Consider the following 27,409-nt stretch of genomic DNA (forward strand, 5'->3'; position numbering starts at 1 on the left):
TATATATTCACACACATACTACAATAGTGCCTGGCTGTACCTTCTTGTCTTTCTCCGAGCCGTCCGTGAGCAGGATGCCTCTCTGCATGTGGCGGTAAAGAACCTTCTGGATGGCCGACATGTCGCATCTCACCACGTACTCCACCTGAGGAACACCGACCAATCAGAGCAGCGCCAACGGAGGAAAGCGACAAACAGATCGCGGAGCTACATTTAGCGAACGTTAAATTATATACGAGTTATAGTCAAAGTACATTCATCGCAAGAGATGCGAGTAAACCGTACAAAATAAATGCTTTACACCCGGAATTATTCAGTTTGAAAATTAACCTCAATGTCACGGTTTAAGAAAGTAAAGCTTGACTTGTTGAGCACATACATGAGTATACACCTTAAATGAGTTTGATTAAAATAATTAATATAACTGTTTATTCTTTTAATCAAACTGCGTAAATGAACATATGAATATAACACATTTCCAGGACTTTCCCAAAACTTTTGGGATAAACATTTTTTTTAAAGGACTTTTCCAGGTTTTTCATGACCGCACAAATTCTGAACTCTATGAAAACATCAAAGGAACAAGAAAACCCCTGTGTTCACTCTTAAATTACAGATGCTCACTTTCTGGTTCAAACTGGTATTTTGGAGTTTCTTCTACGACGTTTTATTGAGAGAAAAAAACTCTGAATATCCCTTTTTTCACCCTCTGTGAACTCTCCTGGTGAGAAAAACAAACCCAGGTCTGCTCTGATTTCCAGTCTGTGTGCATTTTATCCAGAAATTAAGGCTATTGAGAATTAACATTGCGCCTCCACATGCTTTATAACAATAACAAATCATTTCCCACATTGTGGGACCTTTAAAACTGAAATAAAAACGTGTCTCCCGTTGGTTCCCGGAGCTTCTCAAGACGCTCTCGCCTCCTCCGAGAGGGGCGCATACACTCGTTCATCAAAGATCTTCATCTTGAGATGCTTCTGAGAATCCTTGAAGTCCTCAGACGATGACCGGCTCGGCATAGATTACCATAAAAGGATTTTTATTGCCTCGTTAAAATCAATTTATACCGGCGCCGCAGACAATATTGGCTCCTTATGAGAAAGAAAAAAACTACGCACCATTAATATTCAAGCTTTAAAAGTAGCTCGCCCGACGGTTTGGTTAATTTCAAAGACTTTGATTTATGAGTGTCTGCAGCCGCTAAATAAGATTTAAATAAGTGTTACGTGACTGCAGAAATCTTTCATTCTTACTGCTCCTTAAACCACTTAAACCAGTGGTCACCAACCTTTTTGAGCCCAAGATCACTGACCTACACCTTCATGACCGGCAAGATCTACCTATTGAGGCGTTGAGAGAAAACAACGGTCCAGACTGGACTTATGACTTGAGGCTTTTTATTTGGCCTAATTCTAATTGAATGAAATCAAAACACATTGGTCCAGCTTTCAAATTGATGAGACCAGGAACACAGAATTTAAGTGCAATATAAAAAGTAAGATATTTGTTCACCACACACAATATGAACAAGAAAAAACACATTTTAATGAGCAGCTGGATGAACTACCAATATAAATGTTGTATTTATTTACATTACAACACGACACTGACAACATGATCAGTCAGTGCAACTCATGTAAGTTCAGCTCTCATCATAATGCCATCAAGTCATGTGACTCCAGTCAGTGTGATGGATGTGACTGAACTCTGTCTGTGAGCTTGTAGTTAGTTCATCAGCACAGACAGACAGTCTGAGGCCGTCTGTGAGCTGCTGTCAGTAATCCAGCTCCTGGTCTTTGATTTGGTGATTTTCTCAACTTCACTGACGAGTTTTTCGGGGCAAATGTGGTATTCATGAAAGTTTTATCATCTGGGACTGGTTCTGAAGTCAGCCCGTTGGTGAATACATTCACATCAGCTCTAAAGACATCCTCAGATTTAAATAATTATAATAATAATAAATATGAGAATCACCATTTGTGACTCCTGCATCTGTGCTTTTTCAAATAATAGAATAAATATAATTGCAATCACTTTCAAGTAAACCAGATTGCTCCATCAGACAAGAAAAAAAGCTCAATGTTGAGCTTTTGTTTTGAAGGACAAAAGCAGAAAAGCCCAACTCACGGAGGTAAGACCTGGCAAGTCGCCAATAATCTCCGCAGTTGCGCATGCGCAGGCGTAACCTGTAAATGCCGTAACGTAAACATTTACACTAAGGTACAGGCATTACAACATTTATTTATTGATGACGTAGTTGTATGTCCTTGTACTTTGAACTTGTGTAATATGTAAAGTTATGAATAAAGGTCTTTCTGCATTTCCCCTGCGCCTCACTTGTGGTACGCTCCCCTCTTTCGGGGAGCACAGCTGACAACACAGCTGTCAGAGAACCCGCTTTCAGGCGTTCATTAAAATCAGGTGGAGATCTTTTCTGACGTCGATCTTCCAGTCAGGAAGAAAACGTTTCAGAAGACACTTCAGAAAATGTTCGAGAACGAGGAACAATGTGTTTCTGATTTTATTTTCATTTTATTTTGGAGATCGACAGGGAACGTCTCCGAGATCGACCGGTCGATCGCGATCGACGGGTTGGCGACCACTGACTTAAACAAATATTATACCTGGAATAATTATATGACTGGAATGTACTCAAGTTGTGGGAGGAGTCTCACCTTCTCCGGCAGCTGAGACTCCACCTCCTTCTTCAGTCGGCGCAGCAGGAAGGGGCGGAGCACCTTGTGCAGACGCCGGATGATCAGGATGGTCTCCTCCTCGTTTAGGTCCACCTGGAGCAGCCAGGAGGGGGGGGGGGTGGGGAGTTAGGAGTCACGGGATGTTGTGAGGGAGGACCGGCACGAGCCGAATGCAAGCTCTCTCTCCCTCTCTAGCTTTCCCTCTCCCTCCAGCCCCTCTCCCTCTTTCTTTCCCTCTCTCTCTCCACTCTTTCTCTTTCTTTCCCTCTCTTTTTCTTTCCCTCTCTCCCCTCTTTCTTTCCCTCTCTTTTTCTTTCCCTCTCTCTCTCCCCTCTCTTTATCTCTTTCTTTCCCTCTCCCCCCCCTCTCTTTCATTCCCTCTGCCTCTCTCCCTCTTTCCCTCCCACCCCCTCGCTCTCTTTCTCTCTCCGCCCTCGCTCTCTCTCTCTTTCCCTCTGTCTCTCTCCCCCCCTCTTTAATGGGAATAAAAATGGCGATGACAGTTTCAACAAATCAAAATGGAACAACCTGAGCAGATACAACATTCATCGGTTGAATCTCCTTGTATGACTAGAGTATTGGGGGCGTGGCCTCTGGGCGGGGCCTCGGGGGGCACGTACCTTCTCTCCCGTCATGGCGAACGGGGCGTTGAACCACTGCTCGAAGGTGCTGCAGCTCTTGAAGATGGTGGGCAGCAGGAAGTTGAGCAGCGCCCACAGCTCGGGCAGCTTGTTCTGCAGCGGCGTGCCGGTGAGCAGGAGGCGGCGCGGCGCCACGTAGTGCGTGTTCAGCACCTGGGTCAGCTTGCAGTGGTGGTTCTTCATGCGGTGGCCCTCGTCCACGATCATGTACTTCCAGCGGATCTGAGGAATACAGCCAAATAAAAAAAAACACTGAGGAGGAGAAGAAGTTTGTGGTCCCCTCGGGGCGCCCGGCATTCAGAGGAGACGGTTATTATTATTACCCCCCCTCCCCTGCCTCATTTTATGAACTGCGGAAAGTTTTTAGTGATGCCAACTAAATCAGCACAAACACCTTGTTCACGAACTAGAGAACATTTCACTTCCTCTCAATTATTCCATCTGCTTGCTTATTTATATTTATAATAATATATTTATACGTATAAATATATTATATATGGATATACATACCTGCAAATTCATGAGGGGTGAAAAAGGTGACAACGGGAGGGGGGGTGCTGGTGACTTTTCTTTGTCGCCACACCACATCCACGTTGTATGAACTACGGTAATTTGATTGTTCTATGCACAAATCGACATAAAAATAAACATTTTAAGAACAAAAGGTCCTCCGCTCTGACTGAGTCAGTGATCGGGCCCTATAATGATAGTAATAATGAATACAAAGTCATTATATATAATATGGCCATTCATGAACCAACTTCCTTTTTGGAACTACATGGTGCCGTCATAGCATTGATGATACACTATGAGGCCTTTTATCTGATGATACAGAGTTACTTCAGTATGAGCAGCTGTGGAGTTACAGAACTTTACAGACTGTCTGCCTTATAGAAAAAGAACTGAAACATTTCACTTCTGGCGCAGTGCGTGCAGACAGCTTGACACGGAGCAGCGCGTGCGCTCTGATCGCTCGCTCTTTCAATTAAGTATTGCCACAAAAAATATGCAATATCATATCGTTTTTAACGTACGGATAACTTGTTAGCGTCGATACACGGTGCAGCGTAACATGCAAGCTAACCAGGACCCCCCCAAACGCTGTGGACATCTGAACGCTGATTGGCCGAGACGCGACACGTCCCATCAAAGATGTTTTATTGTGAAAAGCACCACATCACATTTTCTCCGTTGTCTCACTGGAATCTCATAAACGCCGGCCGGCCAGTTGAGCCCCCCCCATACCAAAACACTTCGGATCTACACGATTCACGTGGATGACCTATTTTGATTTCAAAACGGTGAATTTCAGATGACAAGTTTGCAGGTATGTATGTATTTATATACAATATTTATATAAACATTATATATATATATATACATATTATATATATGTAAATATATATTTATAAAAAAATCTATATAAATATTATATATATATGTAAATATATATAATATATAGATACATATATAATTTTCTATATATGTAAAATATTTAGATATATATAAATACATATATTTATAACTATTATATAAATATATATAAAATAGATAAATATATATTTAGTTAATATTTCCCATTATAAAGCTCTACATCTTTATCAAACATTAAACTGACAGTCGCAGATCTCTGAAGACGTTTGCGATGATCGAAGAACTCCTTCACCAAAAAAATAACAAATTTAAATATTGTTTTAATAAGCGGATGCTTGTGTGTTGCAGACGATTTCACAGATTTAACTTTAAAGCCCTTCGTTCATCAAAACATGAGCAAACACTCAACTTCTTCTTCTGCTCCAAAGCTCGCAGATGAATCAAAATCGAGAGCGCCGATGCCGTCTTTCACCCCGCAGTGAAGACGAGAGCTTGCTCCTAAGTATTAATCTTACTCCAGCTGATTACAGCTCTGTGGAGCCCTCACAGCCTCACTCAGCACTTCCTTTACATCCCAAGATGAAACGCTCAAACTCGTTATTACCACCTGCTTGAATTCTGCAATCAATGAGGTGAAACGACCTTCAGTCTCACTCTGGCTCTCCATGAGTTGTTTTTCCCAAAATCGGTTACAGCCTAAAATGTTGGATACGGTTTTGCCGAGAATTTGAGTTTATGTCAACAAAGGAATTCATCAGCTTATTCACACAACATAAACAACGACACGTGTCAACATTCGTTTCTGAGAAGTGAAGCCAATGCTGAAGTGTGTGTGTAGACACACACACACATACATATATAAATACACACATATATATATATAAATGCACATATATATATATATATATAAATTAGGGCTGTGAAACGATTACAATTTGTAATCAAATTAATCACAGGTTTCTGTGGATTAATCATGATTAATCACATATTACTGATATTCTCGGTATATTTTTGTGAGAACATAAAGATTTATGACAAAAGACGGATATATACATTTATTCATTCTTTATACAAAAACAATGGTGCTGCAACTCAGCAGTTATATAGCAGTTCTCTTCCATATGGAACATTAATATATCTTCATCCTAAACAGAATGTTTAAACAGAAATGTTTCTCTTTTTTGTCAACCATTAACTCCACCATGATACAATCTAAAGGCCTCTAGTCTTCCTTTAGCAGCTGCTGAGGCAAACTCACTGTGTGGGTTTTCTTCATGAACTGGGGCCATGATGAAAGGGATGGGGACATTCGGATTGAGCCGCTAGAGGTGACATTCTTGGACCGGCGCCAGACGGACGAAAGCGAAAGCATTTGTCAAGAATGTTTTCATTAATCAAGAACGAAAGTCGGAGGTTGGAAGACGATTAGATACCGTCGTAGTTCCGACCATAAACGATGCCAACTCGCGATCCGGCGGCGTTATTCCCATGACCCCCGGGCAGCGTCCGGGGAACCAAAGTCTTTGGTTGCAAAGCTGAAACTTAAAGGAATTGACGGAAGGGCACCACCAGGAGTGGAGCCTGCGGCTTCATGTGACTCAACACGGGAAACCTCACCCCACACGGACACGGAAAGGATTGACAAGTGACTTTTTTTTGGCTCCGTCCCGATGCGCACACACACAGCTCTGCGGCGCGCGAGACGGAGTGTGCCCACCTGTGTGCGCGCATCGCGGCTGAGCGATGCGCGCGCCGTCATCGGAGCTTTGCCGCGCGCGAGCCGAGAAGAGTTGTTGACGGGTGGGGTGGGGGGGGGGGGGGGTGCGCAAGGACTTTTCGTGGTTCACCTTGCGGCCTAGTAGGGGAAACACTGAGGTATATTGGAAGCTCATTCTGCGCATGCGTTAAAAAAACAACTAATTAATCCTGTAATTTAATCATAACGCGTTAATTTTCACAGCACTAATATAAATACATATATATATAAATATATGTATATATATAAATATATAAATACATATATATATAAATATATACATACACATATATATACATACATATACATACACATATATATATATAAATACATATATATATATGTAAATACATATATAAATACACATATATATATAAATACATATACACATTTAAAATATATATATATATAAAAACATACATATAAAAATACACATATATATATAAATACATATATATATATAAATAAATAAATATATACATATATAAATACATATATACATATATAAATAAATACATATATAAATAAATATAAAAAAATATATATATGTAAATAAATATAAAAATAAATATATATATAAATATATATGTAAAAATACATACAGTGTTTCCCTCACCATTCTACCAGGGTGGCCCCCCTGAAATCTTCGCCCGCCACCCTGTAATTTTCTCTATAGCGCCAGATTACAGCAGAAGTAAATTAAGGTCCCGTATCTACACAACAGCATGTCATTTCTGTCTCTACGTGTCGCTTTAACACTTCTCGACTCTCCGTCTCGCGCGCCGCAGAGCTCCGATGCCGGGCATAAACATACAAACATATATGTACACTACCGTTCAAAAGTTTGCGGTCACTTAGAAATGTCTTCATTTTTCAAAGAAAAGCACTGTTTTTTCAATAAAGATAACATTAATCAAAAATACACACTATACATTGTTAATGTGGTAAATGGCTATTCTAGGTGGAAATGTCTGGTTTCTAATGAAATATCTCCATAGGTGTATAGAGGCCCATTTCCATCAACTATCACTCCAGTGTTCTAATGGTACATTGTGTTTGCTAATCGCCTTAGAAGACTAATATCTGATTAGAAAACCCTTGTGCAATTATGTTAGCACAGCTGAAAACAGTTATGCTGGTGATATAAGCTATACAACTGGCCTTCCTTTGAACTTGAAGAACAAAATTAATACTTCAAATATTAATCATTATTTCTAACCTTGTCAATGTCTTGACTATATTTTCTATTCAATTTTCAATTCATTTGATAAATAAAAGTGAGTTTTCATGGAAGACACGAAATTGTCTGGATGACCCCAAACTTTTGAACGGTAGTGTATGTGCACGTGCGTGTGTGTGCAGGTGTATTCTACAAAGATGTTAGTCTTTGATCCGCCTCACCTTGGCCAGGATGAGCTTGTCCTTGATGACATATTCGTAGGTGGTCAGGAGCACGTTGAACTTCCCGCTGCGCAGTTGAGGCACGAGCCCGCGGCGCAGCATGGGGGTTCCCTGACGCCGGAGGGGGGGGAGGGGGGGAAGGTTAATGGAAAGCAAATCAGCAGGAAAAATAATGACACACAGAACAAGATTCTTACCTTGTAGGCTACTTGAACCACAGAGGGGGCCCACTTGTCCATCTCATAGACCCAGTTAGACAAGGTCCTAGAAGAAGAGAAATAACCAGAGAATGTGAAAATGGGTCGTTCACCTGGAGACGTTTTGTGTTATGTATTTTTGTGTGAGAATTTAATGTCGGGAAAACAGCTAAAAACAGCGAGCGAGAAAACCGCCAGCGAAGAAACAGCGAGCGGGAAAATAGCGAGAGAGGAAACAGCAAACGGGGAAACAGCAAGCGGGAAAACAACTTGTGGGAAAACAACGAGCGAGAAAACAACGAGCTGGAAAACAGCGAGCTGGAAAACCACACATTTAAAAAGCTACTGATAGTTTGAGTCATTTCTAAAACGGCGAGCATCGCTGGATATATTCATAGATATATTATGGGATGGACATGGAGCCCGATGGAGTACTGACGAGAGCGGCACGATGATGAGGAAGGGCCCGTTGATCCTCTTGTGCTCCATCAGGTAGGTGATGAGGGCGATGGTCTGGATGGTTTTGCCGAGGCCCATCTCGTCGGCCAGGATGCCGTTCAGGTTGTTGTTGTACAGGGACACCATCCACTCCAGGCCCTGGGTCTGAGAGAGAGAGAGAGAGAGAGAGGCTTTTAAATTCACTTACATGCGTTAGAAATTATCGAAACATGGAAATAATCCATTGCAATCGAGTAATTGCTTCCTCTCTCCTAGAAGATGATCAATAAGTGGACAAGTCTACATGCAATTTTAGAAATCGATGAGATATTTGAATGCCATCAACACTCAACAGTTGAGACAAAAAACCCTAATAATGGCGTTTGGCTTAACTTCAGAAGGTCCGTCCTGAATGATTTATAAGTTTAAGACTCCGGGAAAGTTGAAAGACTTTAAAAATGCCTCGACACGACCGGGTCTCCGAGCCATTCTGTTCTCTCACTGCCATTCACCCGAGGTGTATCTGCCCCCCCTCCCCTCCGAGAGGCCTTGAAGGTGTCGATCTATCGCCTTTCACACAGGGACATTTTGAGAATGTACTTTGATCACTTTGGCATTTTATATTTCCCCAAAAAGGGGATTAAAGTGATTAAAGTGCACGAGGAGCGGAGAACGCCACCCAATTACCAAACTGCCTGTTAGTTAACGAAGTGCCCGTCTACGGAGTTAATTGCACAGAAATAAGGGGGGTAAAAAGAAATAAAAAATTAAAAAATTGTATTCTGTAAACGTGTTCACGTTTGTTTTGCAGGGATCGGCGCCGCAATCTATCCAATTATTGTGGCGCTCGCTCCGGCCCCGAGGAGCCGCCACGACATCTCATTTAAAAGCCGAGCGAGCGCACACCATAAATTGGAGAGGAGCGGCGCTGACAACCGCGAGCCGACTGCGGAGGAAAGAAAGAAAGTGTGAACAGCAGCATCTAATTACCGCTGGTTTCTCGTATCTCTTGCACCCCCCCCCCCCCCCCATGTCTTTATATATATCTTCTATATCATCACGTTGTAGAGTTTGGATGAATAAATAAGTCCATACGAAATAAACCGCTTGGTTCTGTGAATGAAATGCTCGGCCAGTCAGAACAACGGGAGGATACGCTTAATTAATTAAGAACTTTTATACCAAATAATCAAGATTTACGGAGGACTTTTTTTGCCAGGGTTTATCCACATGGTGACCAAAGAACAGGCTTCATCCACATGGTGACCAATGAACAGGGTTCATCCATATGACCAATGAACAGGGTTCATCCACATGACCAATGAACTGGGTTCATACACATGACCAATAAAAAGGGTTCATCCACATGACCAATGAACAGGGTTCAACCACATGGTGACCAATGAACAGGGTTCATACACATGGTGACCAATGAACAGGGTTCATCCACATGACCAATGAACAGGCTTCAACCACATGGTGACCAATGAACAGGGTTCATACACATGGTGACCAATGAACAGGGTTCAACCACATGGTGTCCAATGAACAGGGTTCAACCACATGGTGACCAATGAACAGGCTTCAACCACATGGTGACCAATGAACAGGGTTCATCCACATGGTGACCAATGAACAGGGTTCATCCACATGGTGTCCAATGAACAGGGTTCATACACATGACCAATGAACAGGGTTCATCCATATGACCAATGAACAGGGTTCATCCACATGGTGACCAATGAACAGGGTTCATCCACATGACCAATGAACAGGGTTCATCCACATGGTGACCAATGAACAGGGTTCATCCATATGACCAATGAACAGGGTTCATCCACATGGTGACCAATGAACAGGGTTCATACACATGACCAATGAAAAGGATTCATCCACATGGTGACCAATGAACAGGGTTCATCCACATGACCAATGAACAGGGTTCATCCACATGACCAATGAACAGGGTTCATCCACATGCTGACCAATGAACAGGGTTCATCCACATGCTGACCAATGAACAGGGTTCATCCACATGGTGACCAATGAACAGGGTTCATCCACATGCTGACCAATGAACAGGGTTCATCCACATGGTGACCAATGAACAGGGTTCATCCACATGTCCAATGAACAGGGTTCATCCACATGGTGACCAATGAACAGGGTTCATCCACATGGTGACCAATGAACAGGGTTCATCCACATGACCAATGAACAGGGTTCATACACATGGTGACCAATGAACAGGGTTCATCCACATGCTGACCAATGAACAGGGTTCATCCACATGACCAATCAACAGGGTTCATACACATGGTGACCAATGGTGTTCCAGGACTTTAAACCAAATTTCCATGAGCAAATATGTCGTGAAATCTCGGTGTATCCATTGAAAAAGTGATAAAATGTTGTATTTAAAGTAACAATGAGAATTCCAAAGCATACAGTAAATAACCTCAAATGACTCAAATGAATGAGACAATAGTTTAGATTAAAGGAATAAACATTTATGTCTTTTCAGTTAAGGTGCGTTCACTTGCAGTGCGGAAAAATGTGCGAGTATGAGAATAGAGTATGGCGTCTTATATTCAGAGCGTCATTATTTTTAAAAGCATATTCATTATTTAAAACTCAGTGTGAATGCAACATATCAATATAACAATTCCACAACTTTCCCAAAACTTTGGGGATATTTGTTTGTCAGAGACTTTCCACACCTGGAAATAACCGTTTTACAATTTCCAGGAGCTTTCCAGGTTTTTCCATGACCGTATCAACCCTGTTCTTTATCATATCAGAGTTATGAGATTAAAAAGCCGCCACAAGCAGAAGGTGGTTTGTGTACAAAATGTGACTCGGATCAACAACAAAAAAGAGGCGTTTGATGAAGACGAGTTTCACCGTCTGAAGCTTCTAAGAGACGACGAGACCTTTGAGCGCGAGGAAGATGTTGTCGTGTATTTTGTCTTCGAGCTATTCTCAAGACAGTTCTTTCCGTCGCTGTAATCGTTCCTCCCATCTGGACCGACTGAGGACAAGAAAATACAAAATAAATGTTCTTTTAAGTCGTTCCAGAGGAGCAGATGGCAGACACAACCGAGTCCTGATCAAAGTGAAGAGGTAATTACAAAAACTCTTGAATAAGAAGCTGGACTTTTGGAAGAAAACTCACTTCATGCTCCCAGAAGTCAGATTGTTGTGTTCCTCCATTTAAAGTTTGGTGAGGTCATGTTTGTCTCCTTCAGCCGAAGAAGAGATTCTACCTGAAGAGCTCAAACGATCAACACGATTCATTCTGAAGAATGTTAACGCGGAATATTCATTCTTCCTAAATGTTCATGTGAATGTTCCTTAAGGGGCAGAGAGTTGCCATGGCAACGGCACGGTTACATTTGAACCATCCTGTTTTTTGCAGAAACAACAAATATTTCAATCTGCAAAAAACCAACGTTGTAGGTTAAAGAAAATAATAATAAATAAGCCAAATAACAATGGCTGCTGAAAATTTAGCAAAAAAATTATAAATAAAAGATTATAAAGGCCGTTAGAAAAGTCTCTAAACTGAGAGGGAATGTGTGTGTGTATATTTGTGTGAGTGTGTACGAGTCTGTACGAGTGTGTGTTAGTGTGTGTATATGTGCGTGTGTGAGTTTGTGTGTGTGTATATGTGTGTGAGACAGTGAATGTGTGTGAGTTTGTGTGTGTAGGTGTGTGACTGAGTGTGTGTGTGCATGTGTGAGTTTTTGTGAGTGTGTGTATGTGTGTGTATGTATGAATGTGCGTGTTTGTGTATGTGTGTATGTATGTGTGTGTGTGTGTGTATGTATGCATGAATGTGTTTGTGTGTGTGTGTGTGTGTATGTAGGTGTGTGTGTGTGTGTGTATGTAGGTGTGTGTGTGTGTGTGTATACCTGGTAGTATTTGAGCGTGCCGTTAACCAGCAGCGTCGACTGCTTCTCCACCTTCTCGATGATGGCGTGGGCGACGCCGTAGTACGACGCCTGAGAGCTCGGCTGACCGGTGGGAACGACGTACTCATCATCCACATCCTGCTTAGCTGACCTGGAGGAGGAGGAGGAGAGGAGAGGATGAGGAGGAGAAAAAGAATAGAATGAAGAAAGAAAGAAGGAGGAGGGAGAAAGAAGAAAGAAGGATGAGAAGAAAAATAAGGAGGAGAACAATAAGAAAGGAAGGAAGAAAGAAGGGAGGAGAAAATGAAGGAGAAGGAGGCGAAGAAGAAGGAGAAGAAGAGGTGGATGAGGAAAAGAAGAAAAGAAAGAAGGAGACGAAGAAGGAGAGGAAGAAGAAAGGAATAAAGAAGGAGAAGAATAAGAAAAAGAGGAAGAGGAAGAAAAGAAAAAAAGGAGGAGAAAAAGAAGAAAGGAAGAAAGAAAGAAAGAAAGGAGAAAAAGAAGGAAGAGGAGAAGAAAAAGGAGGATGAGGAGAAGAAGAAGAGTTATGCTCCGGGCTCATCTGGAGTCCAGGCCAGCTGTATTGACTCGTGTCTTCTCTGTTTCACTTTTGAGTCTCTTCTAAACTTTAAGAGTGTCTCTCACGTCGGAGGCTGAAGGACATTCTTTATTTTTTGTTTCAAGTTAAAAAAACGGTTTTGGACTCTATACGTTTCCAAAACATCTTTAATACATTGAACACTGAACCTCCTGGGGGAGGGGGAGGAGGAGGAGGGGGAGGAGCTTAATTTCTATACGAGAAGATCTATTAAGGTAAAACAGAGAACACGTACTCGATGATGTGATTGGCCGCCGCCACGAACACTTCCACTCCGTTGGGATCGATGATCTTCTCATCCTGCAGCTCTGGCTTGGCCCCCTCCTCTTCCTCCTGAGGATGAAGAAGAGGAGGAAGAGTTCACTCATGTGAACAGCTGGGACACACCAGCAGAGAACGTGCAGCTACAGCCCCCTGCTGGATTGTGTGTGTGAGTGTGTGTGTGGGAGTATGTATGTGTATATTTGTGAGTGTTTTTATGTGTGTATGTGTGTATATGTGTGTGTGAGTGTATGTGTGTGTATGTGTATGAGTGTATATGCAAGTGTGTATGTATGTGGGTGTATGCATGTGGGAGTATGTGTGAGTGTATACGTGTATGTGTGTGAGTGTGTGTGTGTATGTGTGTGTATATGTGTGAATATGTGTGTGTGAATGTGCGTGTGTATATGTGTACACGTGTATATGTGTGTATGTGTGAGTCTGTATGTGTGTATGTAAGTGCGAGTCTGTATGTGTGTGTATGTGTGAGTCTGTATGTGTGTATATGTGTGTTGTTATTGAGTCTCTGACCTCGTCCTCGTACTCAGAGCCGCTCTCCTCGCTGTCCGACCGCGGGGCCACTTCATACCTGGAGGACAAGAGGAGAATTAATCTCTTCATCTCAGAATAATGTACGCCGCCAGGCCCCAAAACGAGCCTCCTGCTTTATTTAGGATCACGCTTCACGAGTCTGACCCTTTGTCAAGCCCCGCACACACACAGGGATGTGTGAAGGGAATATTTTCGTTTTTGATAAAAAATTATATATACATATATATTAGGGCTGTGAAACGAGTACAATTTTTAATCAGGTTAATCACAGGTTTCTGTGGATTAATCACATATATACATTTACAGGGCTCTCAAGACAGGCAAGAGCTCCGAGAAGAGTTGTTGAGGGGGGGGTGCTAGTGACTTTTCTTTCTAAGACCGAAATGCGTGAGTCTCACGCTCAATGCGTGACACTTGAGAGCCCTGCATTTATACACAGGGGGGCACATAACTTGCTCACCAGTGCGCGCGCCAGCATCGGAGCTCTACCGCGCGAGCTGAGAGAAGAGTTGTTGACGGGGGGGGGTGCAAGTGACTTTTTTTCGTCCCGCACACGCCGGCATCCGAGCTCTGCGGCGCGCGAGATGGAGATCGGAGTCGTGTTTACGCGACACGTAGAGACAGAATGACATGCTGCTGGAGAGACGACCAACAACGGACGGATTGGAAGCTCATTCTGCGCATGCGTTAAAAAAAAAAAAATTAATCCTGTAATTTAATTAACTGAGTTAACGCGTTATTTTTCACAGCACTAAAATATATATATATATAAAATAACAAATTATATATATATATATATATACAGTGCATCCGGAAAGTATTCACAGTGCTTCATTTTGTCCACATATTGTTATGTTACAGCCTTATTCCAAAATGGATTAAATTCATTATTTTCCTCAACATTCTACACACAACAACCCATAATGACAAAGTGGCAAATTTTTGCACATTTATTAAAAATAAAGAACGAAAAAACATAACATGTACATAAGTATTCACAGCCTTTGCTCAATACTTTGTTGAAGCACCTTTGGCAGCAATTACAGCCTCAAGTCTTCTTGGGTCTGATTCCACAAGCGTGGCACACCTATTTCTGGGCAGTTTCTCCCATTCTTCTTTGCAGAACCTCTCAAGTTCCATCAGGTTGGATGGGGAGCGTCGGTGCACAGCCATTTTCAGATCTCTCCAGAGATGTTCAATCGGGTTCAAGTCAGGGCTCTGGCTGGGCCACTCAAGGACCTTCACAGAGTCGTCCCGAAGCCACTCCTTTGTTATCTTGGCTGTGTGCTTCGGGTCGTTGTCCTGTTGGAAGATGAACCGTCGCCCCAGTCTGAGGTCCAGAGCGCTTTGGAGCATGTTTTCATCCAGGATGTCTCTGTACATTGCTGCATTCATCTTTCCCTCAATCCTGACTAGTCTCCCAGTTCCTCCTGCTGAAAAACATCCCCACAGCATGATGCTGCCACCACCATGCTTCACTGTAGGGATGGTATTGGCCAGGTGATGAGCAGTGCCTGGTTTCCTCCAGACATGACGCTTGGCATTCAGGCCAAAGAGTTCAATCTTTGTTTCATCAGACCAGAGAATTTTGTTTCTCATGGTCTGAGAGTCCTTCAGGTGCTTTTCTGCAAACTCTCGGCGGGCTGTCATGTGCTTTTTACTGAGGAGTGGCTTCCGTCTGCCCACTCTACCAAACAGGCCTGATTTGTGGAGTGCTGCAGAGATGGTTGTCCTTCTGGAAGGTTCTCCTCTCTTCATAGAACAACGCTGGAGCTCTGTCAGAGTGACCATCGGGCTCCTGGTCACCTCCCTGACTAAGGCCCTTCTCCCCCGATCGCTCAGTCTGGCTGGGCGGCCAACTCTAGGAAGAGTCCTGGTGGTTCCAAACTTCTTCCATGTCCGGATGATGGAGGCCACTGTGCTCATTGGGACTTTCAATGCTGCAGAAATCTTTCTGTACCCTTCGCCAGATCTGTGCCTCGATACAATTCTGTCTCGGAGGTCTATAGATAATTCCTTGAACTTCATGGCTTGGTTCATGCTCTGATATGCACTGTCAACTGTGATACCTTATATAGACAGGTGTGTGCCTTTCTCAATCATGTCCAATCAACTGAATTTAGCACAGTTGGACTCCAATCAAACATCTCAAGGATGATCAGTGGAAACAGGATGCACCTGAGCTACATTTTGAGTGTCATGGCAAAGGCTGTGAATATTTATGTATATGTTATGTTTTCGTTCTTTATTTTTAACAGATTTGCAAAAATTTGCAAAAACAGTTTTCACTTTGTCATTATGGGTTGTTGTGTGTAGAATGTTGAGGAAAATAATGAATTTAATCCATTTTGGAATAAGGCTGTAACATAACAAAATGTGGAAAAAGTGAAGCGCTGTGAATACTTTCCGGATGCACTGTATATAAAAAAATCATATATAAAAATATATATACTGTAAGTAAATGCAAGTAAAAAAGGGTGAACAATACGCAACAGACCACTTAGAATATATATATATATATATACACACATATATATAATTATAAATGTATATAATTTAAAATTATATATATATGTAATTTCATGTGATATATATAGAAATTCATATATATATATATAAATATATATATTTATATATAGAAATTCATATATCAGACATGAAAACGGGTCAGGGGTGAAAAAGGTGAGAAGGATAGGCGCGCGGGGGGGGGGGGACTTCCACGAACATCGATGTTGGACGTTGTATGATAATCTATAGGTCCTCCATTCTAACACCAAGTCAGTGATCGGGCCCTATAATAATAGTAATATTGTGTATAATATGGTCATTCATGAACGTTGTCACGATCTTCTATACCAGGCCTCTTCAACTAGCGGCCCGCTTGAGTTTAACTCTGGCCCGCGCGACTCTCACTAGCACCCCCCCCGTCAACAATCCTTCTCGGCTCGCGCGCGCCTCTCACTAGCACCCCCGTCAACAATCCTTCTCGGCTCGCGCGCGCCTCTCACTAGCACCCCCCCCGTCAACAACTCATCAATATTCTGTGCGGCCCTCACACCCCCTGTGATTTTCTTATTTGGCCCACTTGCTACTGAAGTTGAATAGCCCTGTTCTATACCATACCTGCCATAAATATCATGATACTGATACAATACCATAAAAACAGTATACCATAAATACGATACTGGTATATTTATCTATAATAGTAATAAATAAAACATCTGTATGGTTCACTTTTTACCAACTTTTTCAACACAACAAATGGCAGTAATTTAGTATTAGCCTACAAGATATGAATGAAACTACATGGAGCCATCATAGCATTGATTATACACTATGAGGCCGTTAGTCTGTATCTGACCAGATGATACAGAGTTCATCAGGATGAGCAGCTGTAGAGTTACAGAACTTTACAGACTGAACTTTAACATTTCACTTCTGGCATCTTTTTTTATTTTTATTTTTAAAGCCGAAAATTCCGCCACTTAAGGCCACTCTCTGTGAGCGCTGCGCAGTACGTACAAACAGCTTGACACGGAGCAGCGCGTGCGCTCTGATCGCGCGCTCTTTTAATGAAGTATCGATACTAAAAAATATGCTAAATCACATCGCTCTTAACTAGGGCTGCAACAACGAATCGATAAAATCGATAAAAATCGATTCTTAAAATAGTTGGCAACGAATTTCATTATCGATTCGTTGTGTCGCGCGATTATTACGGCGCTCAATAAGTCACGGAGTATAAACAAAGTAGATTTGAGCGCAGAGCGGCGCTGGAGAAACCAGAGTGGAGGGAGAGACTCAACGCTGCGTTGTGAGAGCCAATCAGCGCTGAGCTGCTCCGCTGTTGATGAATCTAATTGGCTGCTGCTGCTCACGTGGCGCTGGATGCGGAAGTCCTTCACGTAGTCGGAGACATTCACGGAGCTAAGTGCGCCTCCGGGTGACGTTATGAACCCAGACACCAGGGCGCTACATGTCACGACGTGTGTGGCATTTCCACAAGAGTATAACGTAGAGAACATGGTTATTTATTCCGTGGCGGATGGCTGAAAATATTTTTCCATGGAGAAAGGCAACGGAGATAAGCCACGCCCCCTCACCGTATTAGGCGTTTAACCCATAAATAGCCAACTCAGGAGAGTAAACCGCTGTCAGTCTGTTTGTGACGGGTTCATCCACATGACCAGTGAACAGATTCATCACATGCTGACCAGTGGGTCTCCAGGACCTTTCCATGACTTTAAACCAAATTTCCATGATTAAACATTTAATGAAAACTCTGTGTATACATGAACAAGTGAGAAGATGTAGTATTTAAAATAACTGAGAATTCCAAAGCATACCGTATATATACCGTGTAAATTAACATTTGAATAAAACAAATTTGCATTACTTTTCCAAACATTTTGGGATTTTATTTTTTTCAATTACTTTTATAGGCCTGCTAATAGCCATTTAAAAATTCCATGACTTTTCCAGGTTTTCCATGACCGTACGAACCCTGTTTTGAATAAAGGGTTGAAAATTACAGTGTGTTTGTTTTTTTATCCGATTAATCGAAAAAATAATCAACAGATTAATCGATTATCAAAATAATCGTTAGTTGCAGCCCTACTCTTAACGTACGGGTACTTTGTTAGCATCGCTACACCGTGCAGCGTGACAGCAGCAGAAGTAGCGGCTAACATTCAAGCTAACCTAAACCACCAAACGCTGAAGACATCTTGACGCTGATTGGCCGAGACGCGACACGTCCCATCAAAGATGTTTTATTGCGAAGAGCACCACTCCACATTTTCTCCGTATCCCACTCTAATCTCATAAACGCCGGCCGGCCAATTGACCCCCCCCCCCCTACCCCAAAACAAAAACTCTTCGGATCTACACGATTCACGTAAGTCACCTATTTTGGTTTCAAAACGGCGAATTTCGCCAAAAGGTGAGGGATTCTCATGCCTGATATATAAATATATATATATACATATAAATATATAAAAATATAATTTATATATATATAAATATATATATCTATCTCCAAAAAGGTTAAAAAGATATAAATAGAGACTAAAATCTACAAATCAGTGTTAAAATAAACCACCACCGTCGCCTGTCGTTTGATTAATGGTGCGCCAACATGTTAGCTGATGCTACGCTACGATTGGCCAGTCTGTGTTCAAGGGGGCGGGACTTAGGAGTAAAACATAAAAATTGTATTTGGTTTTCGATGCGGTGGACGTGCGTCCCTCCTCACCCAGGGTTCATCTCTAGCCACGCCTCCAGCTGGCTGGACCTGGGGGCGTCCGTCCCCTCCAGGACCTTCCCCGTCTCCGTCTGGATGACCTTGACGGGCAGCTCGCTCATCTGGCTGCTCTCGTCCATCGGCTGCACGACAAAGAGGAGACGCGTGTCATTTAAACTCCATCTCAAAACCTACCTGGCTGTTACCATAAATATTCCATGGCCTGCTTTTTGATCTTTGTTTATTTCTTTTTCCTTTTCATTTCATTGTGTTTTTATTGCACCATCTTTTAAAGTATATTGTACTTTGTCTTTTAAAAGAAAAATAGATATCAGGTCTTTTTACATGCTATTGCTTCTCCACTGCAGCGGCAGTCAAATCCCTCCTTTTCTTCAACTCTGTTGCAATGATTGATGTATAAAAACCCAAAAAATAAATAAAATCAACTTTCCTACTAGTCTTCTTCCAGCAGCGCACTTGTAAAAGAACAAGGATGACATGTTTTGGCCCCTGTTGGTACACTCAAAAAAGTGGGACTGAGCTCAATTAATATTTACTCAATAAATACTAGTAACCTTTACATAAAAAATATGTGAGTGGAGTTTGGCATATTATTATGTTGATTTAATACAATTTGAATTATTTATCAATTGCATTTTACTCATTTTTGTTTGAATAATATCAGCTCAAAATCATTGAGTAGAATTTAATCATATTTTATGAGTAAAGTCAACAATGTCGAAAAATTAATAAATTCTACTCAATGGAAACTCTTCAGTTTTAAACGCCGTACACTTCCGCCCAAGGAATTTGCGCCACACCTGACTTTCCGGTACACAAAGCTGGATTTATTCTTAGCAAACTAGGTTACCGATAACTTACTCTGAACGGCAAACCTGCTCCGGTTCAGGGTAGCTTTCAGGATTGATTAAATAAAATTATATTCAAAACTCGGTGAAATTACAGACATTATCTGTAAATTAACAACCCAACTGTTAATTTAAGTATTATGCTAATAATACAAAATAACATTTTTTGCCCATTTTTGTAAAGAAAAATGACTATTATTAATACAGTCATTTTTACAGTTTTCTTAAATGACATACAAATTCACTTTTTTCATTACAATAAACATATTGCAGTTTTTTTAAGAGTACAAAGTAGAAGAAATAATGATAAGTTTTGATACTTGTTCTTTAGAGGAGCATTATAGGGCGACCGTGAGTATTTGCTGTTGTGTCCAGTGTCCAATATTTGTAATCAGAACTGATAATGAATGAATTAAAATAAATTTTGAAACACTAACATCTTTTTAAACACACACATGCATACACACATACACACACACACAAACACACTACTCTGCCAACTGACCCTTAACCTCCTATTTGTCTTACATATTATATTTACCTAAATATAATACATTGAGGTCATGGGGTGAAATCGCCTCCAAAATCTTGACGAGGAAAATCCTTAAAACCAGTCTTTTAGTTAATTTTTCCACCAACTCAGATATGTGGATCCTCTTCAGATTTAAAGAGGGACATCTGAATATGAATACCCAAAAGTTTGGGACTGATAGCTGCAAGTTAAGGGTCCCCAAAAAGGTCCAAAGGGTCAAATTGGGCCTTATTCTCTTATAATCGCATATTTTTTGACAAGTGCAAAAATTGTCACAATCTCCTTAATATTAGTCCTGGATATCCAAGATTGAACACAAACACTCAAGACAGGGCCTACAATGAGGTGATGGGGTGAAATTTCCCCCAAAACACCCACAATAGTTAATTGGCTGTCTGAAATCCAGGACTTGAAGAGGCTTTGTAAATCTGAGACCCTGTTAAGAGTTTGGGCTGATTTTAGCTTCTTTTTTTCTCAACATGTCAGAGCTTAGCTTTCTTTTCCAGGTTGTAACTACTCCCAAATGGGGCCCAACCGGCTGGCAATATCTAGCACTTAGTATCCCTGCTTGGTAGTGGTTTAAAAACCGAGAAGACAAAAAATGCACTCCTTCAAAGGTTCACAAGTCCTCAAATGTTTGTAATATATGACAAATCTCAGTTATGATGTTCTACCAGTCTGTTGGACCAGTGCTCTGGACTTCTCCGTACTCTGCTGGGGGAGCAGCATTGTAACTGGAGAAAACCAACCGACTCACTAAACTGGTGTGGAAGGCCGGCTCCATCCTTGGCAAAGAGGACTATCCGGAACAGGTGGAGAGGAGGACATGAAGAAATGTTTGTCCATATTGGAGAACTGGACCACCCTCTCCACCACCTACTGCAGGGACAGCGGAGCACGTTCTCCAACAGACTGCTTTAGCTCTGCTTCACAAGGACAAACAGGAGAACACTCCTGATACAGGAGAACATTCTTGATAGAGGAGAAACTTCCAGATACAGGAGAACCTTCCTGGCAACTATTAGACTTTACAATAAATCACCTCTGGCCAGATCCTCCTCAAATTGAACATCAATGAACATTGCACCACTTTCACTTTATATACCGTATTTTTTGCACTATAGGGCGCACTTAAAAGCCTTTAATTTTCTCAAAAAACGACAGTGCGCCTTATAATCCGAAGCGCCGTATATATGGATTAATTCTGGTTTTGTTTACTGACCTCTAAGCGATTTTGTGTGGTACAAGGCGCTCACGGCGCTAAGTCAAAATGTTTTAGTACGACTTTGGTAAACTACAAAGCCGCACCGCTTGCAGCATTACGGCTACCGTAGCCAGGAGCGTCGCGGAGTAATACATACTGTAGCGACCCTGGGTCAGGAACGCTACGAGACGTAGATGGCTTATAGGGTGTTTATTCAAGGAACATAGAACAAGCTACTGTTGGCGTAGCCTCGCCAAAACGACAACAAACCGCCGTGAAACCTCAAAACCAGCTTCACGTCTGCTCCGGGTCATAGCTCCGCTCAGAACCCGCGGAACACAACACACACACAACAACATCACTCGCTGTCCAATCACAGACACGCCTCACAGCTACCAGCTCGTGAGACGTTCACTTACATCCGGACATAACATTTCCCTCAGTCCGTTACAATACTGTGCTTCACCATAATATTACAGTGTGTGTATAAGGATCCCAAAATACAACTGAATAAGGTTGGTAGTTATTGTGAATACGCTCATTAACGTTTGAATAATGTTGAGAATTATTGTGAACGCGTTTAATAAAGTTTGATCGACTGACTTATGACTGTTTTTTTTCCGCTTAATGCGCCTTATAGTCCGGTGCGCTTTATATATGAAAAAAGATCGAAAATAGACCATTCATTGACAGTGCGCTTTATAATCTAGTGCGCCCTATAGTGCAAAAAATACGGTACACTTAGATACACTGTATTTACTTTCATTTTTTTATTATTTTTTATTTCCTTTATTATTTAACTTCTTAAATGTAATATATCCTGTCCTACTATTTTATTGTATTATTCTAAGAATCTAGTTACTAGAGAAGAAAACAGCACAGACAGAGACAGACAGACAGCCCGTCCAACAGAGAGAGAGAGAGAGAGAGTTCAAAGGAGAGGCCAGGTGCAGTGATCAGTCTGATCACAGCAATCAACACAAAAAAAGCAGATTGAACTGTTGAACCCGGTTTCGCGCCTCTTCTCCCAGTTTGAGCTGCGCGCTGCTCTCCTGCTTCAGTGACTCACGAAACGCCACAGAGGGAACGACAGCCTCCTGACATGACATCTCTTCTTGAGGTAAGAATGCCAACTTAATTTAATTTCAGAGAGTAACGTTGTATTGAACGAGCAACGTCAGTGACACTTTGAGGTTTCTACTCGGCTCTCTGGTGAGGAGTTGAGCTAGCCTCGTGTGAGCTAGCGGGTAGCTACTTTTGTATTCGAGGCATGGTGTTCTGCAGTTCTGTGTCGCCTTGGGCGTCAAGAGTAAGTTAACTTAGCTATCTGATGGTTAAGTGTTTTCACGTTTCTTTAACATCGTCGATGTAACGTAGGTTGTCGGTTTCTGTGTTGAACGAGCTAACATTAGCTTAGTTTACACATGTTAGCTGAGGTAATGTTTAGCTAACGCTCGTGTTATAGGTTCATTAGTGGCAGGTGGGTTAAGACACCTGAGGGGTCACGTGCTACACACTTCATCTAATAACCACGATTTTATTGAAGTGCTTTGAAACTGGTTCCACGCAGACATGTATAGACAAGCTCACATATACCGGAGCGGTCAGTCCGGACAGTCACGTGACCAGACACGTTATTGTACGTGTCTGGTCACGTCGGGACTCTGTTCACGTGACCGCTTTATACTGCGCTGTGTCATATGCTGTGGGGACTGCTGTTCACGTGACGCTCATTACGTGATGCTGTTGACGTGGTCGGGACTCTGTTCACGTGACTGTTGTTAACATGACGCTTATAACTGCGCTGTGGCGGACATGACGGCTCACAGCTCCTCAGAAGCTCCGTGAGCCGTGAGCTGTCCAGTGAGGGGATGGTTTCATGTTCAAATCTTCATTTACTGTCCACATTATCAGATGAGGACGTCACCAAAGAGTGTCCTTTGAGTCAATGTTTACATTTATGTACAGATAATTAAGAACAATTAGTTAATTGTAAAATGCTAATTATTTTCTCCTGCCACCTTTCAGACATTATAATCCAACTTGGATGGAACAACTTCGTGACCTTAATGACACCCAGCAACACGGTGAGATTATAATCCATTTAAATGCCAGAAGCAAGCAATTATTTGTTTTAAGATGTTTTTCTTTATTTGTGTTGGAGCTAGAGAGACACACAAGCAGCACAGGGGAGGATCTGCAGCAAAGGGACCACCGGAAATCAAACCTTGGCCGCCATGATGACGACAACATGGGGCACTTGAGTGTGAATCTAGCCTTTTCATTTTTATTTACAACATTAGCATTGAAAAGAGCAAAAGTTGATGCTTGAGATGATTTTGTTTTTACTGAAGAGGATGTATGTCCTCCCCTTGTCCTTTATCCCCTTACTCTTTCTTTTTAGGTGTGATTACGACTACCAGCATGAACCTCAACACCTTCTTTGCTGTTCCACTAGTGTGACCCATGATCGGATACAAGTTGTCAAGGATAAACGGGAGTAAGTTGTTTTAAATTCAGTGTCTTAATTTAACAACAGAATAAATTGTTATTGTTCAAACCACCTAGTCATGTTGTAAATGCTATTTAAAGTTATATTATTGTTAATCTTTTCTATTTTGTCTTTTTTCTGGCTGTAGAGAGAATCATGTCAGCCCACAGACAACCGGTTGACCTGTGAGTCTTCAAGCAGTAATGATGACTACGCCTGCCTTAAGTTCCAGTTTCCTGGACATCATGTCAGCATGAGCTTCTGTCCCCACCTGTCTTCAGTCTGGACCCAATGAGTTTTTTTTTTTACAGTGCGTTTACAGTCACATGGTTTATTTCGAGGCTTTGTCTGAGTTTCAGTGCTGCAGTTATTTACCATTCAGGGTTGTTCAGAAACATCCAATTTGTCATACTCATTTGAAGGGCTTGCTGCTGTGATTCTTTTGTGTACACCAGGATTTCTTTGTATTTTGGCATTTTACACAAATGTTTTTGACAGATGGTCAACAAAGTTGCACAAATAAATGTTTACATGCTGTTATCCTAAATGTGGTAATTTGTTAACTGCTCCTCAGTAAATTCTTGCAAAAAGAAGGCATGATATTAAGTAGATTCTACATTTAAAAAATATGGCAACAAAGTGACAATCAATAGATTTTAAGTCATGTGGTACCAATTATAAGTTGATTTGAAGAATTAATTTATGTAAAGATAAATAACAATTTCAGTTTAAATGTGTTGAATTCAGTAACATTCTTCCAAGTTATGAGTTGATGTAACTTATTTTATTTATTGAATCCAAATCATTCTTATCCAGATATTTAGAAAAATAGCATAGTTTTCACCCATACAATTAGTAAATATAAATCAGTATTATCCAGATATTTAGTAAATATAAATCAATTTCATCCACATAATTAGTAAATCTAAATTACTTTTTCACAGCTATTTGGTATATCTAAATTACTTTCTTTTGAATACCTAGTAAATATTAATCATTTCCCCTGTATAATTGATTTGGATTTACTCAACATTTGCCATATTATTAGTAAATCCAAAATATTTGTATTTAATATTTTGTTTAAATTTGCTTAATTAAATCAATAGTTTTTAATCAAAGATGAAGTATTAAATTCTATTCAATTATATTAATTGTCACTTGTTGCCTTAATTTTATTGAGTAGACAATGGTCAAACTTTTCTGAGTGTATAATATAAATAAACTTGACTTACTTACCTCGTGTTGTACCACTTAAGACGAATGTTTAATGTTTTTATTTTAAATAACAAAATGTAAATTTTTTCTTAGGCTGTTGCGTAATTTGTTAAAATCGTCTGAGATGCAATATCATCTGAATCATTCTGACAGCAGTAGCTTCTCATTGTTGCTATTTTTTTAACATTTCACATCATAAAAGAAATCTTAAAATCTATTCCCTACTATAATTATATTGTTTTTCTCAATCCGAGTCCCTGTTAACCATAAAAACATAACCGCGTGGATATAAAGCCTGACTGTGGCATCAATGTGACGATCAAACCACATTATCTGGACAATAACCTGAATTCCTGTATTGCAATCCAGCTCACCGATAATAAACACTTCATCCGTTCTGTTCTTGCTTCACTGATTGATTATTGATTATTTTATTTTTAAATGGCCACTCAGATGGGATAAAGAAATCCCAATTCTAAAAACCCAACATCTTCATTAGAATCCAGCAATTGAGACTTCAACAGCCTCCTTTAGGGAGGTAAACATCATTAACGGATGTTTCTCCTCAAATTGGCCATCAGGAGCCCGAGTGCCTCCTCTTTTGAGACAGAAGGAGGGGAGGACTCAATTAGGAGGCGAGGAAAGATGAGGAAAACACTTAACTTTAAGCTCTCATTTCGCTCGTTGCATTATTTATTCTCTAAAAGGAGGCTGGAGCTTCATCCAGAGTGGAATCTGATCTTCCTGCCAAAGCAAGTGCAGCTTCTTATAGTTAAAAAGATTAAAGCCTGAGATTCGTATATAAATATATATATATATTTTAAAAAATGTGTAGTTATATTATATATATATATACAGGACTGTCTCAGAAAATTAGAATATTGTGATAAAGTTCTTTATTTTCTGTAATGCAATTAAAAAACAAAAATGTCATGCATTCTGGATTCATTACAAATCAACTGAAATATTGCAAGCCTTTTATTCTTTTAATATTGCTGATTATGGCTTACAGCTTAAGAAAACTCTAAAATCCTATCTCATAAAATTTGAATATTTCCTCAGACCAAGTAAAAAAAAAGATTTATAACAGCAAAACAAAATCAAACATTTGAAAATGTGTTTCCAGGTGTTTCGAGTTAATTAGACGATTCAAGTGATTTGTTTAATACCCTACTAGTATACTTTTTCATGATATTCTAATATTTAGAGATAGGATATTTGAGTTTTCTTAAGCTGTAAGCCATAATCAGCAATATTAAAAGAATAAAAGGCTTGCAATATTTCAGTTGATTTGTAATGAATCCAGAATGCATGACATTTTTGTTTTTTTAATTGCATTACAGAAAATAAAGAACTTTATCACAATATTCTAATTTTCTGAGACAGTCCTGTATATAAATATAGGGGAAAGACCCATCTTTTGAGCTGGTGGGCTTTTATGCTGAAAGTGGGGCTTTTATCCTGAAAGTGGGGCTTTTATACCAAAAGTGGGGCTTTTATACTGAAAGTGGGGCTTTAATAATGAAAGTGGGGCTTTTATACTGATAGTAGGGCTTTAATAATGAAAGTGGGGCTTTTATACTGAAAGTGGGGCTTTTATACTGAAAGTGGGGCTCATGCAGTGAAAACACAGAGGAGGCTGTAAAATCCTTTTTTTTTTAAACATCAATGAGCTGAAACTCACGTTAAAGTAAGACTTTGATTGTTGCCATGGTAACAGGTGACCCGATGTCTTCAGAACAAACCTTAAAGAGCAACATGGGAGCGTAACAAGAGAACGGGGTCGCTCACCTCTCCATCAGGTCCAATGGCACTGGTGCCTTCGCCGTCTCTCTCCACCTTCTACCCCAAAACACACAAAGACACCACACACTTCATCACAGGCCTGTTACTCTACAACAGCACAGAGTGTGTGTGAGTGTGTGTGTGTGTGTGTGTGTGTGTGCATGTGAGTGTGTGTTTGTATGCGAGTGTGCCTGTGTGTGTGTATGTGTGAGTGTGTGTATATGAGTATGTGTGACTCTA

General features: G+C 40.8%; 1 protein-coding gene and 1 long non-coding RNA gene across 4 annotated transcripts in view; one reads left to right on the forward strand and one right to left on the reverse strand.

Annotated features, from left to right (window-relative positions):
- Positions 1 to 27,409, reverse strand: part of smarca2 (SWI/SNF related, matrix associated, actin dependent regulator of chromatin, subfamily a, member 2) — a 55,846-nt gene that overhangs the window by 14,353 nt on the left and 14,084 nt on the right. Inside the window, exons 11-21 of one of the 2 annotated variants that reach the window (XM_056418116.1) lie at positions 27,176 to 27,223; positions 19,086 to 19,216; positions 13,811 to 13,868; positions 13,254 to 13,351; positions 12,421 to 12,571; positions 8,508 to 8,671; positions 8,069 to 8,135; positions 7,872 to 7,982; positions 3,320 to 3,562; positions 2,679 to 2,792; positions 41 to 145 (exon numbers count right to left, since the gene is read on the reverse strand). In XM_056418116.1, coding sequence (XP_056274091.1) covers positions 41 to 145; positions 2,679 to 2,792; positions 3,320 to 3,562; positions 7,872 to 7,982; positions 8,069 to 8,135; positions 8,508 to 8,671; positions 12,421 to 12,571; positions 13,254 to 13,351; positions 13,811 to 13,868; positions 19,086 to 19,216; positions 27,176 to 27,223 — 1,290 coding nt within the window. Of the gene's footprint in view, positions 1 to 40; positions 146 to 2,678; positions 2,793 to 3,319; positions 3,563 to 7,871; positions 7,983 to 8,068; positions 8,136 to 8,507; positions 8,672 to 12,420; positions 12,572 to 13,253; positions 13,352 to 13,810; positions 13,869 to 19,085; positions 19,217 to 27,175; positions 27,227 to 27,409 lie in introns of both variants that reach the window. The other variant, XM_056418115.1, reaches the window with a different exon arrangement.
- On the forward strand, positions 22,713 to 24,728 carry LOC130196208 (uncharacterized). Of its 2 annotated transcripts, XR_008832205.1 has the most exons (4): positions 22,713 to 22,798; positions 23,707 to 23,765; positions 23,847 to 24,178; positions 24,318 to 24,728. It is a non-coding gene; the product is annotated as an uncharacterized LOC130196208 (long non-coding RNA). The 2 variants fall into 2 exon arrangements; XR_008832204.1 differs by lacking the exon at positions 22,713 to 22,798 and having other exon boundaries at positions 23,569 to 23,765; positions 24,318 to 24,725.

Source organism: Pseudoliparis swirei, chromosome 7 (genome assembly GCF_029220125.1).
Source record: "Pseudoliparis swirei isolate HS2019 ecotype Mariana Trench chromosome 7, NWPU_hadal_v1, whole genome shotgun sequence".
In the NCBI taxonomy this organism is placed as follows: Eukaryota; Metazoa; Chordata; class Actinopteri; order Perciformes; family Liparidae; genus Pseudoliparis; species Pseudoliparis swirei.